The sequence below is a fragment of the Oncorhynchus nerka genome, linkage group LG16 (assembly GCF_034236695.1).
Source record: "Oncorhynchus nerka isolate Pitt River linkage group LG16, Oner_Uvic_2.0, whole genome shotgun sequence".
Classification (NCBI taxonomy): Eukaryota; Metazoa; Chordata; class Actinopteri; order Salmoniformes; family Salmonidae; genus Oncorhynchus; species Oncorhynchus nerka.
In genome coordinates, this window is record NC_088411.1 from 10,625,277 (window position 1) to 10,644,055 (window position 18,779).

The 18,779-nt window shown below is 42.9% G+C and overlaps 1 protein-coding gene across 1 annotated transcript in view; it reads left to right on the top strand.

The window, feature by feature from the left end:
* frmpd2 (FERM and PDZ domain containing 2) overlaps positions 1–18,779 on the top strand; it is a 49,601-nt gene that overhangs the window by 2,670 nt on the left and 28,152 nt on the right. The window contains exons 2-12 of the mRNA XM_029684576.2: positions 5,683–5,804; positions 6,086–6,249; positions 6,799–7,044; positions 7,339–7,502; positions 7,682–7,841; positions 7,923–7,994; positions 8,320–8,494; positions 8,674–8,809; positions 8,947–9,085; positions 12,309–12,461; positions 16,289–16,474. Of these exons, the coding sequence (XP_029540436.2) occupies positions 5,684–5,804; positions 6,086–6,249; positions 6,799–7,044; positions 7,339–7,502; positions 7,682–7,841; positions 7,923–7,994; positions 8,320–8,494; positions 8,674–8,809; positions 8,947–9,085; positions 12,309–12,461; positions 16,289–16,474 (1,716 nt within the window). The 5' untranslated portion in view covers position 5,683. The remainder of the gene's footprint in view (positions 1–5,682; positions 5,805–6,085; positions 6,250–6,798; positions 7,045–7,338; positions 7,503–7,681; positions 7,842–7,922; positions 7,995–8,319; positions 8,495–8,673; positions 8,810–8,946; positions 9,086–12,308; positions 12,462–16,288; positions 16,475–18,779) is intronic.

Below are 18,779 nucleotides of genomic sequence, written 5' to 3' on the forward strand. Positions count from 1 at the left end.
TGTCAACAGAGATGTTAGCATGTTCCAGAGAGTTTTGTAAGTCTTTAGCTGACACTCTAGGAGTCTTCTTACTGTGCTCTTGCAGTCATCTTTGCAGGACGGCCACTCCTAGGGAGAGTAGCATCAGTGCTGAACTTTCTCAATTTGTCTTACCGTGGACTGATGAACATCAACACTTTTAGAGATACCTTTGTAACCCTTTCCAGCTTTATGCAAGTCAACAATTCTTAATCTTAGGTCTTCTGAGATCTCTTTTGTTCGAGGCGTGGTTCACATCAGGCATTGCTTCTTGTGAATAGCAAACTCACAATTTGTGATTTTTGTTTTTATTTTTATAGGGCAGAGCAGCTCTAACCAACATCTTCAATCTCGTCTCATTTATTGGACTCCAAGTTAGCTGACTCCTGACTCCAATTAGCTTTTGGAAAAGTCATTAATCTAGGGGTTCAAATATTTTCCAACCTACACTGTGAATGTGTAAATTATGCATTCAATATAGACAAGAAAAATACAATAATTTGTGTGTGTTATTAGTTTAAGCACACTGTCTATTGTCGTGACTTAGATGAAGATCAGATTAAATTATATGACTAATTTATGCAGAAATCCAAATAATTCCAAAGGGTTCACATACTTTTTCTTTCCACTGTATGTGCTCTTCAGATTGCTTTGTTCTAAATCCTTATTTGGCATCCAATTAAATGTTCTCTAAACCTTCTGTTCCATGTTTTTGTACTGCTTCTCTATTTTTTAGCATATGTGGGGGGTTTTGTATGCATAAACACTTCTCTGAACTTCATACTTCACATAGAGATGGAATTCATGATTCATTCAAGTCTCATTTTGCTGTGTCACACAATCTGTGGTAAACATACAATATTTTCTTCACACCTTCCGCAGCGTGACGTTTCCTGTGAATACTCTAACGACTTGGATCCAACAGTGGTACTGTGCCTTCAGAAAGTATTCACATCCCTTGACTTTTTCCACATTTTGTTGCGTTAAAGTATGACTTTGTTGCGTTAAAGTATGACTTTGTTGCGTTAAAGTATGACTTTAAAATGGATTCAATTTAGATTATTTTTTTGTCACTTGCCTGCACACAATATCCCATAATGTCAAAGTGGATTTTTTTTTTCTTCAAATAAATAAGAAATGAAAAGCGGGAATGTTTTGAGTCAATAAGTATTCAATTCCTTTGTTACGGCAGGCCTAAATACGTTCAGGAGTAAAAATGAGCTTAACAAGTTACATAATAATTTGCATGAACTCACTGTGCGCAATAATCGTGTTGAACATGATTTGTTACTGACTACCTCGTCTCTGTACCCCACACATACAATTATCTGTAAGGTCCCTCAATCTAGAAGTTAATTTCAAACACAAATTCAACCACAAAGACTAGAGAGGTTGTCCAATACCTCTCGAAGAAGTGCACCGATTGGTTGATATATATATATATATATATATATATATTTTTTTTTCTTTTTCTCCATGCATTGAATATCCCTTTGAGCATGGTGAAGTTATTAATTACACTTTGGATGGTGTATAAAATACACCCAGTCACTACAAAAATACAGGCATATTTGAACTCCGTTGCCCGGAGAGGAAGGGAACCACAGGGATTTCACCACGAGGCCAACTTTAAAACAGTTAAGAGTTCAAATCAAAATCAAATGTATTGGTCACATACGTGATTATCAGATATTATTGCGGGTGTAGCGAAATGCTTGTTCTTCTAGCTCCGACAGTGCAGTAATATGTATCAGTTACCCAAAATATACAGAAATCTAAGTAAGGAATGGATTAAGAATATATACATATATGTCAGAGTGGCATTGGACTAAGATACAGTGGCATAGTATAGAATTCAGTATGTACATATGAGATGGGTGATGCAATATTTACACACAATTGAAGTGACCAATATAGTATAGAGTGCAATTTATACATATGAGATGAGTAATGCAAGATATGGAGACATTATTAAAGTGGCTAGTGATCCATTTCCTTAAAGTGGCCAGTGATTCCTAATCTATGTCTATAGGTAGCCACCTCTGATGTGTTAGTGATGGCTGTTTAGGAATCTGATGGCCTTGAGATGGAAGCTGTTTTTCAGTCTCTCTGTCCCAGATTTAATGCACCTATACTGACTTCGCCTTCTGGATGATAGTGGAGTGAACAGGCAGTGGCTGGGATGGTTGATGTCTTTGATTATCTTTTTGGCCTTCCTGTGACATCGGGTGCTGTAGGTGTCCTGGAGGACGGGTAGTTTGCCACCCGGTAATGCGTTGGGCAGACCGCACCTCCCGCTGGAGAGCCTTGCGGTTGTGGGTGGTGCAGTTGCCGTACCAGGCGGTGATGCAGCCCGGCTGGATGCTCTCAATTTCCACCTTCTCCACTGCGGTCCCGTCAATGTGGATAGGGGGGTGGTCCCTCTTATGTTTCCTGAAGTCCACAATCATCTCCTTAGTTTTGTTGACATTGCGTGAGAGGTTATTTTCTTGGCAACATACTCGCAGAGCCTCTTCACCTCTTCCCTGTAGGCTGTCTCATCGTTGTTGGTAATCAAACCTACTACTGTTGTGTCATCTGCAAACTTGATTGAGTTCGAGGCGTGCTTGGCCACGCAGTCATGGGTGAACAGGGAGTACAGGAGGGGACTGAGCACGCACAATTGTGGGGCCCCAGTGTTGAGTATCAGCGAAGAGGTGTTGTTTCCTGCCAACACCTTTGGGCGATCCATCAGGAAGTCCAGGGCCCAGTTGCACAGGGCGCGGTTCAGAACCAAGTAATCAAGCTTGATGATGAGCTTGGAGGGTACTATGGTGTTGAATGCTGATCTATAGTCAATGAACAGCATTCTTACATAGGTATGCCTCTTGTCCAGTTGGGACAGGGCAGTGTGGTGGCAATTGCTTCGTCTGTAGATCTATTGGGCCGGTAAGCAAATTGAAGTGGGTCTAGGATGGCAGGTAAGGTGGAGGTGATATGATCCTTGACTAGTCTCTCAAAGCACTTCATGATGCCAGTTGAGTGCTATGGTGCGATAGTCAATTAATGGCTTTGATAGGAGGAAACTGAGGATGGATAAACAACACTGTTACTCCACAACACTAACCTAACTGACAGAGGTAAAAATAGGAAGTCTGTACAGAATAAAAATATTCCAAAACATGCATCCTGTTTGCAACAAGGCACTAAAGTAGGACTGCAAAAAATATAGCAAAGCAATTCACTTTTTGTCCTGACTACAAAGTGTTATGTTTGGGACAAATCCAATACAACACATTACTGAGTACCACTCTCCATATTTTCAAGCATAGTGGTGGCTGTATTATGTTATGGGTATGCTTCTAATCTTTAAGGACTGGAGTGCTAAGCATAGGCAAAATCCTAGAGGAAAACCTGGTTCAGTCTGCTTTCCACCAGACACTGGGAGGTGATTTCACCTTTCAGCAGGACAATAACCTAGAACATAAGGCCAAATCTACACTGGAGTTGCTTACCAAGAGACAATGAATGTTCCTGACTGACCGAGTTACAGTTCTGACTTAAATGTAATTTAAAATCTATGGCAAGACCTGAAAATGGGTTGTCTAGCAATAATCAACACCAGTTGGACAGAGCTTGAAGAATTATTGTTAAACAAAGTCGTCAAATGTTGCACCATCCAGGTGTGGAAAGCTCTTAGACTTACCCAGAAAGACTCACAGCTGTCATCACTGCCAAAGGTGCTTATACAAAGTATTGACTCAGGGGGTGTGAAGGGTTATGTCAATTAGTTGTTGTTGTTTTTCTTTTCAATTTTATTTTCAATACATTTGCAAACATTCCTGAAAACATGTTTTCACTTTGTCATGATGGGTTATTGTGTGTAGATGGGTAAGTGTTTTGTATTCAATGCATTTTGAATTTAGGCTGTAGTACAACAAGATGTGGAACAAGTCAAGGGGTGTGAATACTTTCTGAAGGCTTCAGCTGAGTCTTTTAGTATGAATACCTATTTTGTTATCCCTGACTCACAACACCAACAAGGCCGTACAAATGTATGGTATAACTGTGATGATGACGTCACCACAAATCACTTCCTACAGGAACCAGAGTTGCTAGACTACCAATTAAAGCATTGACGTTTATTGGATCATAGTACCGTATATCCTTTGATTTTCAGGGATGACACTCATCACACAGTCGGTGTATAACTTCACAACTTGGAGAAAAGTGAACCAGTATCCCTCTAACATTAGGTTTTATACTGAACAAAGATCTGAACTCAACATGTAAAGTGTAAAGTGTTGGTCCCATGTTTCATGAGCTGAAATAAAAGTTTCCAGAAATGTTCTATACGCGCCAAAAGCCTATTTCTCTCCAATTCTGTGCGCATATTAGTTTACATCCGTTAGTGGGCATTTCTCCTTTGCTAAAATAATCCATCCACCTGACAGGTGTGGCATATCAAGAGGCTGATTAAACAGCATGATCATTACACAGGTGCACCTTGTGATGGGGACAATAAAAGGCCACTCTTTAATGTGCAGTTTTGTAACACAACACAATGCCACAGATGTCTCAAATTTTGAGGGAGCGTACAATTGGCATGCTGACTGCAGGAATGTCCACCAGAGCTGTTGCCAGATAATTTAATGTTCATTTCTTTACCATAGGCCGCTTCAAACGTCCTTTTTCGAGAATTTGGCAGTACGTCCAACCAGCCTCACAACCGCAGACCCGTGTCTGGCGTCATGTGGGCGAGCGGTTTGCTGATGTCAACCTTGGGAACAGAGTGCCCCATGGTGGCGGTGCGGTTATGGTATGGGCAGGCATAAGCTACGGACAACGAACACAATTTAAATTTTATCGATGGCCATTTGAATGCACAGAGATACCGTGACAAGATCCTGAGGCCCGTTGTCGTGCCGTTCATCCGCCGCCATCTTTTGCGCCAGCATGATAAATCACGGCCCCCATGTCGAAAGAATCGTTGAAATGGTTGCATGTTGCATGTTATATTTTTGTTCAGAGTCATTTGATGAGTCACAGAACCTCAGCCGGATGCTACCACAGTCACGTCTCATTGTAACGCTTCACAGTCACCTTGGTGACGAGAGGGAGACAAATGAAAGGCACAGAGAGTAGCCATATCAGAGCAAATCCTCCAGGCTCTGCGGAAGCCTATTACATGGCAAACTGAAAGCTCACTGTGTGAAAGCACTGGTGTGCACGTGTGAGAGAGGGAGAGGGGGGTGGGGATGAACAGGTGGCTAGAGAAGGGGAGGGGGCGTCTGTATTGCTTTGCATGAGCCCTTTAGTCCGATCGATCACCTCACTCATTGTAGATAATCATCTATAGCTACTTGTCTAAACGGACCAAATTTACTGTTCTCCTAGTATCTCTGTCTTGTCAAAGAAAAAGATCACTTTGAGCTAATGGTTTAAGCAATTAGATAATAGGGTTGTGTGGACACTCTTCAATGATTTATGGAAACAATCAAGTTTCGTGCGTTCAACAGTTTTCATTGTACTCCAAACAACGGCCTCGCATATTCTGTCACAGAGTCTATGATGAAACAACATGTATTGCTCATATTAAGCTATTACAGCGTTTTGAGGCAGAAATTCCGAAAAATGATTTAGATAATATATGACTGTATCTACCCATGGCTGTGTCCCCCCCAGGATGGGCACGTTCGTGACCCTGACAGAGGTGCTGGAGGCCCGGGGGTCACCTCTGGAGGAGGATGAGGTATGGTGTCTGCTACTGGGCACCGCCGAGGCCTTAATGGAAATCTCTCACAAAGGTACCTAGAAATATTTATATGCTTTTCCGGACCCATGATAATACACACTGGCAGGATCTTTTGACCTTAAAGGGATTGTTCACGCCCACGTGTGTCAGATGTTTGCAGTCCTCCATAAGTGGTATTATGTTGAGCTGACTTTCATATCCCATTACTTGTTTTTGTATATGCATCTTTATGCATGAGAAGAAATAGGCCTCAAACCCGAGATGATTGGGAAGGGTAGGCAACACAACGTCATGCTCTACTTCTAATAGTTTTGTCTTTTGTCCTCTCGACAGGTCCTGGTAACATGTGCAGTGTACTGAGCCCTGGCTCAGTGCTGCTGTCAGCCACTGGGAACCTTGCTTTCAAGAGCTGTCCCCGGTCAGAGAACCTTGGTTCCTTCACTGCTCCAGAGGTACAGGAGGGGCACGCTGCCTCCAACAGGACGGCCTCTGAGAAGGTGCTCAATGAACCCCTGATCGCAACGTCATCGCATCTCACTGCATAATCCCATTTCATATCCGTCTGTGCTATATGGCCAACTCCGATGGTCTCCGTTGGCTTGACATCTCGCCACTGTTTTGGTTCTCGACCTTTGGCTTTGCATGAATTCCTCAGGAACGATTTTACTCAGGAACAGTGCTTTGGATCTGTCTCTGTCAGTTAGCTTGTACGTTCGTCACACGCAGTGTCTCAGAGAGCGCAAGCCCGATTTTGACGAAGCTTGGGTGAATGATGCGTCTTACGGTTTACAAAATTACACTGACCAGATAACATGCGATTGAAAATGCTAACTTTGTAAGGTCACGCCCACACCCCGTTTGACCTAAAGTCATGAAATGCGGTACATAGGTCCCTCTCCTTACAAGGAACAAATTTGCCTCAGGGACCCAAGAGGTCCGCCATGATGGATTTATAATTTTGTGAAAAACACTTAAAATGCTACTCCTCTAGCACCGAATAACCGACATGTTTACTATTGCCTTGTTTTTCTCTTTGTTTTCTTCAGATGATTGTATATTCCCTAGGAATGACCCTCTTCTGGTCCGTTGATTATCAACTACCTCAAAACCAGCCCATTCAGCTGAGTGACAACCTGAACAACCTCTTGCTGAGTATGTGTGAGGACACGGTCCACAGACGAGCAGATCTTGTGACCGTGCTGGAGACATGTGAACAGCACATCAAGGCTGCTCAACTGCCCCTACCAGAGAAGCTCATCAGACAGCTAGTACAAGATGTCTTCAGGGACTCTGTGAGTCACCCACATTCCCTTTTTGGTTTAGGCAATGCACCTGTAGTCAGTATAGCTGTCACTCTACACTCCATGTGCTGACCAGCACACTGACATTATAGGGTCACATTTTCTAGAAATAAATTGGCCTCTATTCCATATTGTGACAATACTGGCTGCTTGCAACTCTATCTTGGCTACAATCTACAGCTGGGTTTCAATTGAGATCATATTGATTTGAGACATGGTTATTTTTAAGGATAGGTCAGTGCAACTTATCTAATTCATCAGCTGTCATTCTATTGTGTTTTCTAGGTTGATCATGTGTCCATGGCTGAGATTGGTCCTCAACTTACTGACCGGAGTCAGATGGTCAGAGAGAGGCTTCACAGTCTCTCAGGAAGTGCCTCGTACCATAACTCCACCTGGGCACTGAGAAACAGAAGCACCCCAACATTCCAAGCTGAGCTCAGCAGAGGGTAAGAACCTAGCAGTCGCCTTTCAAACAACAAAAGGCACATTTTGACCGGAATACACATATTATCAGCTTTACAAGTATATATATATATATATATATATAGGGATAGTTCACCCAACTGTCTATGGACAATAAGTTAAAGATTTTCATCCCTGTAATCTGTATATTTTTTTCTCCCAGAATTCCCCAAGGGTCACGTCACAGAGAGAGTTACTGCAGCTATCAGTCACGTAGCACCTCTAGCCCGTACCTGGATGGCTTTCGCCGTGGCAGCGTCAGACCTGTACCATACACATATCTAAACGAGTCCACGGTCAGCCTTAATGAAAAGAAAGCCAAGGTATGATATCATAGTGAGTCGTGTGAAATATCGGGTTGACATTTTAGTAGCTCTTAATGTTTCGATTCATTATTTCTGCAGGATATGGGTCCTGAGTTCATTCGAAAGTTAGACGAGCCTCTGGTTGTCTTGGAGCTGCCCGGATCCATTGTGGTAATTATGGCTTTATCACCGGCTAGTGGTCTGGCCTGCTCAGGTCAGACCTCACCACCTCTTCTTATCCAGGCTGCATCACATCCGGCTGTGATTGGGAGTCCCATAGGGGCGGCACACAACTGGCCCAGCGCCGTCTGGGTTTGGCCCGTGGTGGGCCGTCATTGTAAATAAGAATTTGTACTTAACTGACTTGCCTAGTTAAATAAAAGGTGAAACATTTTTTTTTTTAAATCAAGAGCTACATCAAATGCCTTTTATCATCAGCCCAACTGTCATCCGTCGGTCTTCACATGAATCACTCTCTTTCTGTCTCTTAATCCAGTCAAAGAAAGGGAAGTCTCCCTCCTCTATAAGGGAGCTGAGTGTGGTCATGCCAAACGGACAGAGCATCCTGGTCAAGTGCGACGTCAAGTCAGGAGGAGGGGATGTCTTTGATATGATTGTTGCCCACTCCAATCTGGTGGAGCACTTCTACTTTGGCCTTGCTTACATTGATGGTAAATGCACAAATATTGCATGACGTTTACTGGGAAACAGTTCATTGAGGTGTTTTGTTGGGACATGTATGGCTGTTGTATGGCTGTGCTCGAGCTACAGTAATGAAAAAGCTCAAAGTTGTCTTTACATGGTTCGCGTGTTAAAAATGTCACTCTTCCTTTTTACCTCTCGGTTTTAGACCATGAGTTTTTCTTCCTGGAAAATGACACAAAGATATCCAAGGTCGCCCCCGACAGTTGGAAGAAAGTGCCTACCTCCACGTTTGTCCTTTTCTTCAGGGTGAAATTCTTTGTCCACGACATCTCTCTCCTTTTGTAAGTACCTCGCATCCGCTCGTGCTTACAGTACTCAAGATCGACCGATGGAATTCATTGAGGTCCGGCAATGTTGCAGATTGTCCACTGCTTTCTCCACGGAAGAAAATTGTGTGTGACTGGAGTTTTTTTGGCAGGCACAAACTGACTCGTCACCAGTACTACCTACAGCTGAGGAAGGATATACTGGAGGACAGGTTGGCCTGCCATGAAGAGACAGGCCTATATCTGGGTGCCTTGGCTCTCCAAGCAGAGTATGGAGACTGCATGCCTGAGGTATTTTATACATTTTAGTTATATGGTTATACAGTATCTTTGATATCCTGTATAGTCACCTGATTGTCAAGGTCTAGATGGATTTTTCTGCATATTTACAGTACCAGTCACAAGGTTGGACACATCTACTCATTCAAGGGTTTTTCTTTATTTTTACTATTGTCTACATTGTAGAAGACTTAGACTATGAAATTACAAATATGGAATCATGCAGTAAGCAAAGTGTTAAACAAATCAAAATATATTTTATATTTGAGATTCTTCAAAGTAGCCACCCTTTACCTTGATGACAGCTTTGCACACTCTTGGCATTATCTCAACCAGCTTCATGAGGTAGTCACCTGGAATGAATTTCAAGTGTCTTGTTAGAAGTTAATTTGTGGAATTTCTATCCTTAATGCGTTTGAGCCAATCAGTTGTGTTGTGACAAGGTAGGGGGTATACAGAAGATGGCCCTATTTGGTAAAAAAACAAGTCAATATTATGTCAAGAACTTTGAAAGTTTCTTGAAGTGCTGTCGCAAAAACAATCAAGCGCTATGATGGAACTGGCTCTCATGAGGACCACCACACGAAAGGAAGACACAGAGTTACCTCTGCTGCAGAGGCTAAGTTCAGTAGAGTTAACTGCACCTCAGATTGCAGCCCAAATAAATGCTTCACAGAGTTCACGTAACAGATACATCTCAAGATCAACCGTTCAGAGGAGACTGTGTAAATCAGGCCTTCGTGGTTGAATTGCTGCAAAGAAACCTCTACTAAAGGACACCAATAAGAAGAAGACTTGCTTGGGCCAAGAAACACGAGCAATGGACATTAGACTGGTGGATATCTGTCCTTAGGTCTGATGAGTCCAAATTTGAGATTTTTGGTTCCAACCGCCGTGTCTTTGTGAGACGCGGAGTAGGTGAACAGATATGGTTGCCACCGTGAAGCATGGAGGAGGATGTGTAATGGTGTGGGGTTGCTTTGCTTGTGACACTGTCAGTGATTTATTCAGAATTCAAGGTACGCTTAACCAGCATGGCTACGGCAGCATTCTGCAGCGATACGCCATCCCATCTGGTTTGCGCTTGGTGGGACTGTCATTTGTTTTTCAACAGGACAATGACCCAAAACACACCTCCAGGCTGTGTAAGGGCTATTTGACCAAGGACAGTGATAGAGTGCTGCATCAGATGACCTGGCCTCCACAATCAACCAACCTCAACCCAATTGAGATGGTTTGAGATGAGTTGGACCGCAGAGTGAAGGAAAAGCAGCCAACAAGTGCTCAGCATATGTGAGAACTCCTTCAAAACTGTTGGAAAAGCTTTCCTCATGAAGCTGGTTGAGAGAATGTCAAGAGTGTGCAAAGCTGTCGTCAAGGCAAAGGGTGGCTACTTTGAAGAATCTCAAATGTAAAATATATTTTGATTTGTTTAACACTTTTTTTTTGGTTACTACATGATTCCATATGTGTTATTTCATAGTTGTGATGTCTGCACTATTATTCTACAATGTAGAAAATAGCAAAAATAAAGAAAAACCCTTGAATGGGTAGGTGTCCAAACTTTTGACTGGTACTGTAAATAGATATTACCTTGTAAATACTGCGGCTGGGCAGAATTGGGCACAGTTAATTGAATATCCGGATATCTAAACTGATATTAATCCTTAGGAGTTTATTTTTCTACTACATTTCCCTCTATATAGATCTGGTTTTACTGATCATGATGGTGATTGAGTGGATAGAAATAGGTGCGCATACATTACATACAAAATAAAATTGTTTTATTTCCAGTGTTAGTCACACGTTACTTGGCTTGCATATAAGCTGTTTTACCTCCGGGCCATGACGAGACCGACTGAAGTAGTGGAGGCCATGAACCAGGAAGTGTCAAATTAATGCGCATAATAAATAAAAAATCCCATCAAAATCCTTCAGTTTAAGCTAGCGATAGCTGCAGAATGGGCCGCGTCTCAATTCACCGCATCCGCCATTTCGGGTTTCCGCATCCTGGGTGGAAAGTGACAGGCTACAATGCTGTTTGCCAGCCCAGGGCACATCCAGACAATCTTCTCAGGAAAACATCTGTAGCATCAGAATGTGCCTAATAACCACTACATGGAAAGAGTCGACTTTCACAAACACAATGGTGTTCTCCGTTTTGTTCTACGACACGCACAAGTGTCACGGGACTCTTCTGTATTCGGTATCGCCGATGTGCCAATTTTTGTCTGTGCCGTCCAAACCGTTTGGGCTACAAACTAATATGACCCCATTGTGGAAAGGGGAGACTCACAGGGAGGGCGGTGTTCTCTGTTCTGCTCTACGTCCCCCACAAGTATCATGGGACTCGTCTGTTATTAACCCATACAAATGAATGGAGGTAGTTTTGTGCCAATTTTTTAAAAAGAGTTTAAATGTGTCCCCGCAATTTTTTTCCCTGAGCTTTCTAATATTTCCTAGATTAAAAAAATGACACTTCAAAACCCTTATGATGTATTATTTTTTACTGACTTCTTTTTTGCCATTTATGAATGTGGTATTCAATGTGTTTCTATGGGCTATAATATTAAAGGCCAAATTCAATATTTTATCAAACAATTAAAAAATAAACATACAGGGGGTCCTAAAATTCAAAATCAAATAACTTAATGATCCATGGTGTGACCAACCTAAAATAGTTCCATGTGTTAGCTTAGTAGAACTCCCCCCTAAAGGCTTAGACTTTTAGAGGTTAGCAATGAAAAAGCTGTCTAAATTAAATAAACATATCTTTGTGCCATTTTTACCTGAAAGGATATTCCATGACTTTTAAAATTCTGAATTGAATAAAACAAACTTTTGAATGTTTTTTTAAGGGTGTGTTGAGCTACTCTTGTGCTACGTATGCACATTTAGACCTCCAGGCTGCCCTGACATGATCGGCATGACACGGATCCATGCAAAACACTCCAGAAAACATTTTTGGAAGAGAATCATGGAAAATCGGACTTCTCTTCTCACTGTTGCTTTTAGCCAAACTACCGGAGAAAAGCAGATTCTGATTGGTCGAGAGTCAAGAGCAAAAAAAAAAAGCTTATTACTATTACAAATTTTGACTGTCATAAAAATGTCATTATATTATTTGAATAGTAAAATAATTTCAAATGCCCATCCATGGTAAATATTTTGTAATATTAGCTCTAGAAATGTTATAGTTTAGTGATGACTAAATTTGATCTGATATTTTCCAAAGGTTTATGGGAGGAACTACTATCGACCAGACCAGTACGTTGCCAAGAGCGTCATGGAGAAAAGAGCCTTGCCTTACCTAAAGGAGGAATTGCTACGGTTACATGTCAATAACTCCACGATGAGTACTGACGAGTCCGAACTTGAGTTCCTAAAGGTAACATGAGACAATGAAAACACTCCATAGAGTTATGGTGTTATATAGCGTACAGTGCATTCAACAAATATTCAGAACCTTTGACTTTTTCCACATTTTGTTATGTTACAACCAAGATTGAACTCTTTGGCCTGAATGCCAAACGTCTCGCCTGGAGGAAACCTGGCACCATCCCTATGGTGAAGCATAGGGTGGCAGCATTATGCTGTGGAGATGTTTTTCTGTGGCAAGGACTGGGAGACTAGTCAGGATCAAGGGAAAGTTGAACGTAGCAAAGTACAGAGAGTTCGTTGATGAAAACTTGCTCCAGAGCACTCAGGACCTCAAACTGGTTCACCTTCCAAAAGAACAACGACCCTAAGCACTCAGCCACGATAATGCAGGAGTGGCTTCGGGACAAGTCTCTGAATGTCCTTAACGTGCCAGAGCCCGGACTTGAATCCGATCTAACATATCTGGAGAGACCTGAAAATAGCTGTGCAGTGGCTCTCCCCATCCAACCTGACAGAGCTTGAGGGAGAAGAGAGGAATGGGAGAAACTCAAATACAGGTGTGTCAATCTTCTAGCCTCATGTGGAAAAGGTCATGGGGTCTGAATACTCTGAATGCACTGTATACATACACTATATATACAAAAGAACGTTGACACACCTTCAAATTAGTGGATTCTGCTATTTCAGCCACACCCGTTGCTGACAGTTGTATACAATCAAGCACACAGCCATGCAATCTCCATAGACAAACACAGGCAGGAGAATGGCCTTACTTAATAGCTCAGTGACTTTCAACGTGGCACCGTCATAGGATGCCACCTTTCCAACATGTCAGTTCGTCAAATATATACCCTGCTAGAGTAACTCCAGTAAATTGTAAGCGCTGTTTTGTGAAGTGGAAACATCTCGGAGCAACAATGGCTCAGCAACAAAGTGGTAGGCCACACAAGCTCTCAGAACCGGACCGCTGATGTGTGTTGCGCATAAATATCGCCTGTCCTCAGTTTCAACACTCACTACCTTCCTGCCTCTGGAAGCAATGTCAGCACAATAACTGTTCGTGAGGAGCTTCATGAAATGGGTTTCCATGGCTGAGCAGTTGCGCACAAGCCTAAGATCACCATGCACAATGTGAAGCTTAGACTGGAGTTGTGTAAAGCTCACCGCCATTGGACTCTGGAGCAGTGGAAATGCTTAATTAAATAGTACCCGCAAAACACCAGTCTCAAAGTCAACAGTGAAGAGGCGACTCCGGTATGCTGGCCTTCTAGGCAGAGTTCTTCTGTCCAATGTCTGTGTTCTTTTGCCCATCTTAAACTTTTCTTTTTATTGGCCAGTGTGAGATATGGCTTTTTCTTTGCAACTCTGCCTAGAAGGACAGCATCCCAGAGTCGCCTCTTCACTGTCGACGTTGAGACTGGTGTTTTGCGGGTACTATTTAATGAAGCTGCCAGTTGAGGACTTGTGAGCCGTCTGTTTCTCAAACTAGACACTCTAATGTACTTGTCCTCTTGCTCTGTTGTGCACCGGGGCCTCCCACTCCTCTTTCAATTCTGGTTAGAGCTAGTTTGCACTGTTCTGTTAAGGGAGTAGTACACAGTGTTGTACGAGATCTTTAGTTGCCTGGCAATTTCTCACATGGAATAGCCGTCATTTCTCAGAACAAAAATAAACTGACGAGTTCCAGAAGAAAGTACTTTGTTTCTGGTCATTTTCATTAATGTAATCGAACCCACAAATGCTGATGCTCCAGATACTCAACTATTCTAAAAAAAGGCCAGCTTTATTGCTTCTTTAATCAGAACAACAATTTTCAGCTGTGCTAACATACTTGCAAAAGGGTTTTCTAATGATCAATTAGCCTTTTAAAATGATAAACTTGGATTAGCTAAAACAACATGCCATTGGAACACAGGAGTGATGGTTACTGATAATGGGCCTCTGTACGCCTATGTAGATATTCCATTAAAAAAATCAGCCATTTCCAGCTCCAATAGTCATTTACCACATTAACAATGTCTACACTGTATTTCTGGTCAATTTGATGTTATATTAATGGACAAAATATGTGATTTTCATTCAAAAAGAAGGACATTTCTAGGTGACCACAAACTTTTTGAACGGTCGTGTGTCTATATACACTGCTCAAAAAAATAAAGGGAACACTAAAATAACACATCCTAGATCCGAATTAATAAAATATTCTTATTAAATACTTTTTGCTTTACATAGTTGAATGTGCTGACAACAAAATCACACAAAAATTATCAATGGAAATCAAATTTATCAACCCATGGAGGTCTGGATTTGGAGTCACACTCAAAATTAAAGTGGAAAACCACACTACAGGCTGATCCAACTTTGATGTAATGTCCTTAAAACAAGTTAAAATTAGGCTCAGTAGTGTGTGTGGCCTCCACGTGCCTGTATGACCTCCCTACAACACATGGGCATGCACCTGATGAGGTGGCGGATGGTTTCCTGAGGGATCTCCTCCCAGACCTGGACTAAAGCATCCGCCAACTTCTGGACAGTCTGTGGTGCAACGTGGCGTTGGTGGATGGAGCGAGACATGATGTCCCAGATGTGCTCAATTGGATTCAGGTCTGGGCTGGCCAGTCCATAGCATCAATGATTTCCTCTTGCAGGAACTGCTGACACACTCCAGCCACATGAGGTCTAGCATTGTCTTGCATTAGGAGGAACCCAGGGCCAACCGCACCAGCATATGGTCTCACAAGGGGTCTGAGGATCTCATCTCGGTACCTAATGGCAGTCAGGCTACCTCTGGCGAGCACATGGAGGGCTGTGCGGCCCCCCAAAGAAATGCCACCCCACACCATGACTGACCCACCGCCAAACCGGTAATGCTGGAGGATGTTGCAGGCAGCAGAACTTTCTCCACGGCGTCTCCAGACTCTGTCACGTCTGTCACGTGCTCAGTGTGAACCTGCTTTCATCTGTGAAGAGCACAGGGCACCATTGGCGAATTTGCCAATCTTGGTGTTCTCTGGCAAATGCCAAACGTCCTGCACGGTGTTGTAAGCACTACCCCCACCTGTGGACGTCGGGCCCTCATACCACCCACATGGAGTCTGTTTCTGACCATTTGAGCAGACACATGCACATTTGTGGCCTGCTGGAGTTCATTTTGCAGGGCTCTGGCAGTGCTCCTCCTTGCACAAAGGCGGAGGTAGCGGTCCTGCTGCTGGGTTGTTGCCCTCCTACGGCCTCCTCCATGTCTCCTGATGTACTGGCCTGTCTCCTGGTAGCGCCTCCATGCTCTGGACACTACGCTGACAGACACAGCAAACCTTCTTGCCACAGCTCGCATTGATGTGCCATCCTGGATGAGCTGCACTACCAGAGCCACTTGTGTGGGTTGTAGACTCCGTCTCATGCTACCACTAGAGTGAAAGCACCGCCAGCATTCAAAAGTGACCAAAACATCAGCCAGGAAGCATAGGAACTGAGAAGTGGTCTGTGGTCTCCACCTGCTAATTGCCTATAATTTTCACCTGTTGTCTATTCCATTTGCACAACAGCATGTGAAATTTATTGTCAATCAGTGTTGCTTCCTAAGTGGACAGTTTGATTTCACAGAAGTGTGATTACATTGTGTTGTTTAAGTGTTCCCTTTATTTTTTTGAGCAGTGTATAAAATGGTTATGACAGTCTCATTAATTCCATACTACTAATATGTGGACTAATATTTCAATCATTATACTAAAAGACTGTGGCACCTGCACGGTGCATCAAAGGCAAACATTCTTAGCCCGTGCGGGAAGCTTGCACGTCGGCCGTTCTAACGTCTAACATCTTACTTCCTCCCAGGCCACCCAGCAGCTTCCTGAGTATGGCGTTCTGTTCTACCGCGTGGGTCGCGAGAAGAAGCCAGTCATCGGAGAGCTGATCTTAGGAGTGTGTGCCAAAGGAGTCATAGTGTATGAGGTTAAAGATAGCTCCCGCTCCACGAGTCAGACATTCCACTGGCGGGAAACGGCCAGTATTTCCTCCTCTGTGAGTATCATGCCTTTTTATGATAATGCAAACACTGTTTTTTTTCATTGGAGTTACACTTTATTGAAGGGAACTGAGGAATGTTGAAAGTGAAAGTTTACTGAATATACTGAACAAAAATATAACGCAGCAATTTCAAACATTTTACTGAGTTGAAGTTCACAAAAGGAAATCTAGGCCCTAATCTATAGATTTCAAATGACTGCGAATAAAGATATGCATCTGTTGATCACATATACTTTAAAAAAGGTAGGGGCGTGGATCAGGAGACACATCTCCTTTGCATAGGTTGATAGGGCCTATGGAATGTTGTCCTACTCCTCTTCAATGGCTGTGCGAAGTTGCTGTATATTAGCGGGAACTAGAACACAATTTCATACACGTCGATCCAGAGCATCCCACACATGCTCAATGGTTGACATATCTGGTGAGTATGCAGGACATGGAAGAACTGGGACATTTTCAACTTCCAGGAGTTGTGTACAGATCCTTGCGACACAGGGCTGTGCATTATCATGCTGAAACATTAGGTGATGGCGGTGGATGAATGGCACGACAATGGACCTCACGGTATCTCTGTGCATTCAAATTCCTGTCAATACAATGCAATTGTGTTCGTTATCCATAGCTTATGCCTGCCCATACCATGATCGTAAGGTCTGAGATCCCTAAAGATTGGAAAGTTTCCGCGGTCATCCCACTGTTCAAAGGGGGAGACACTCTAGACCAAAACTGTTACAGACCTATATCTATCCTACCCTGCATTTCTAAAGTTTTTGAAAGCCAAGTTAACAAACAGATCACCGACCATTTCGAATCCCAACGTTCCTTCTCCGCTATGCAATCTGGTTTCTGAGCTGGTCAAGGGTGCACCTCAACCACGCTCAAGGTCCTAAACGATATCATAACCGCCATTGATAAAAGACAATACTGTGCAGCCGTTTTCATGGACCTGGCCAAGGCTTTCGACTCCGTCTATCATCGCACTCTTATCTGCAGACTCAACAGCCTTGGTTTCTCAAATGACTGCCTCGCCTGGTTCACTAACTACTTCTCAGATAGAGTTCAGTGTGTCAAATCGGAGGGCCTGTTGTCCGGACCTCTGGCAGTCTCTATGGGGGTGCCACAGGGTTAAATTCTCTTTTCTCTGTATATATCAATGATGTCGCTCTTGCTGCTGGTGACTCTCTGATCCACCTCTATGCAGATGATACCATTTTGTATACGTCTAGCCCTTCTTTGGACACTGTTAACAAACCTCCAAACGAGCTTCAATTCCATACAACACTCCTTCAGTGGCTTCCAACTGCTCTTAAATGCTATTAAAATTAAATGCATGCTCTTCAACCAATCGCTGCCCCCAACGGCCTGCCCATCTAGCATCACTATTCTGGACGGTTCTGACTTAGAATATGTGGACAACTACAAATACCTAGGTGTCTGGTTAGACTGTAAACTCTCCTTCCAGACTTACATTAAGCATCTCCAATCCAAAATTAAATCTAGACTTGGCTTCCTATTTCGCAACAAATCATCCTTCACTCATGCTGCCAAACATACCCTCATAAAACTAATGTCATTTACAAAATAGCCTCCAACACTCTACTCGGAAAATTGGATGTAGTCTATCATAGTGCCATCAGTTTTGTCATCAAAGCCCCATATACTACCCACCAGTGTGATCTGTATGCTCTCGTTGGCTGGCCCTCGCTTCAAATTCGTTGCCAACCCCACTGGCTCCAGGTCATCTATAAGTCTTTGCTAGGTAAAGCCCCACCTTATCTCAGCTCACTGGTCACCATAGCAGCACCCACCCGTAGCACGCGCTCCAGCAGGTATATTTCACTGCTCATCCCCAAAGCCAACTCCTCCTTTTGCCGCCTTTCTTTCCAGTTCTCTGCTGCCAATGACTGTAACGAATTGCAAAAACACTGAAGCTATATCGCCCTCAATAACTTTAAGCATCAGCTGTCAGAGCAGCTTACCCGTCATTGCACCTGTACACAGCCCATCTGTAAATAGCCCACCCAACTACCTCATCCCCATATTGTTATTTATTTTTTGCTTCTTTGCACCCCAGTATCTCTACTTGCACATTCATCTTCTGCACATCTATCAATCGTGTTTCATTGCGAAATTGTAATTATGGCTTGGCTTATTTATTGCCTTACCTCCCTAATCTTACTAAATTTGTACACACTGTATATAGACTTTTCTATAGTGTTATTGACTGTGTTTGTTTATCCCATGTGTAACTCTGTGTTGTTTGTGTTGCACTACTTTGCTTTATCTTGGCCAGGTTGTA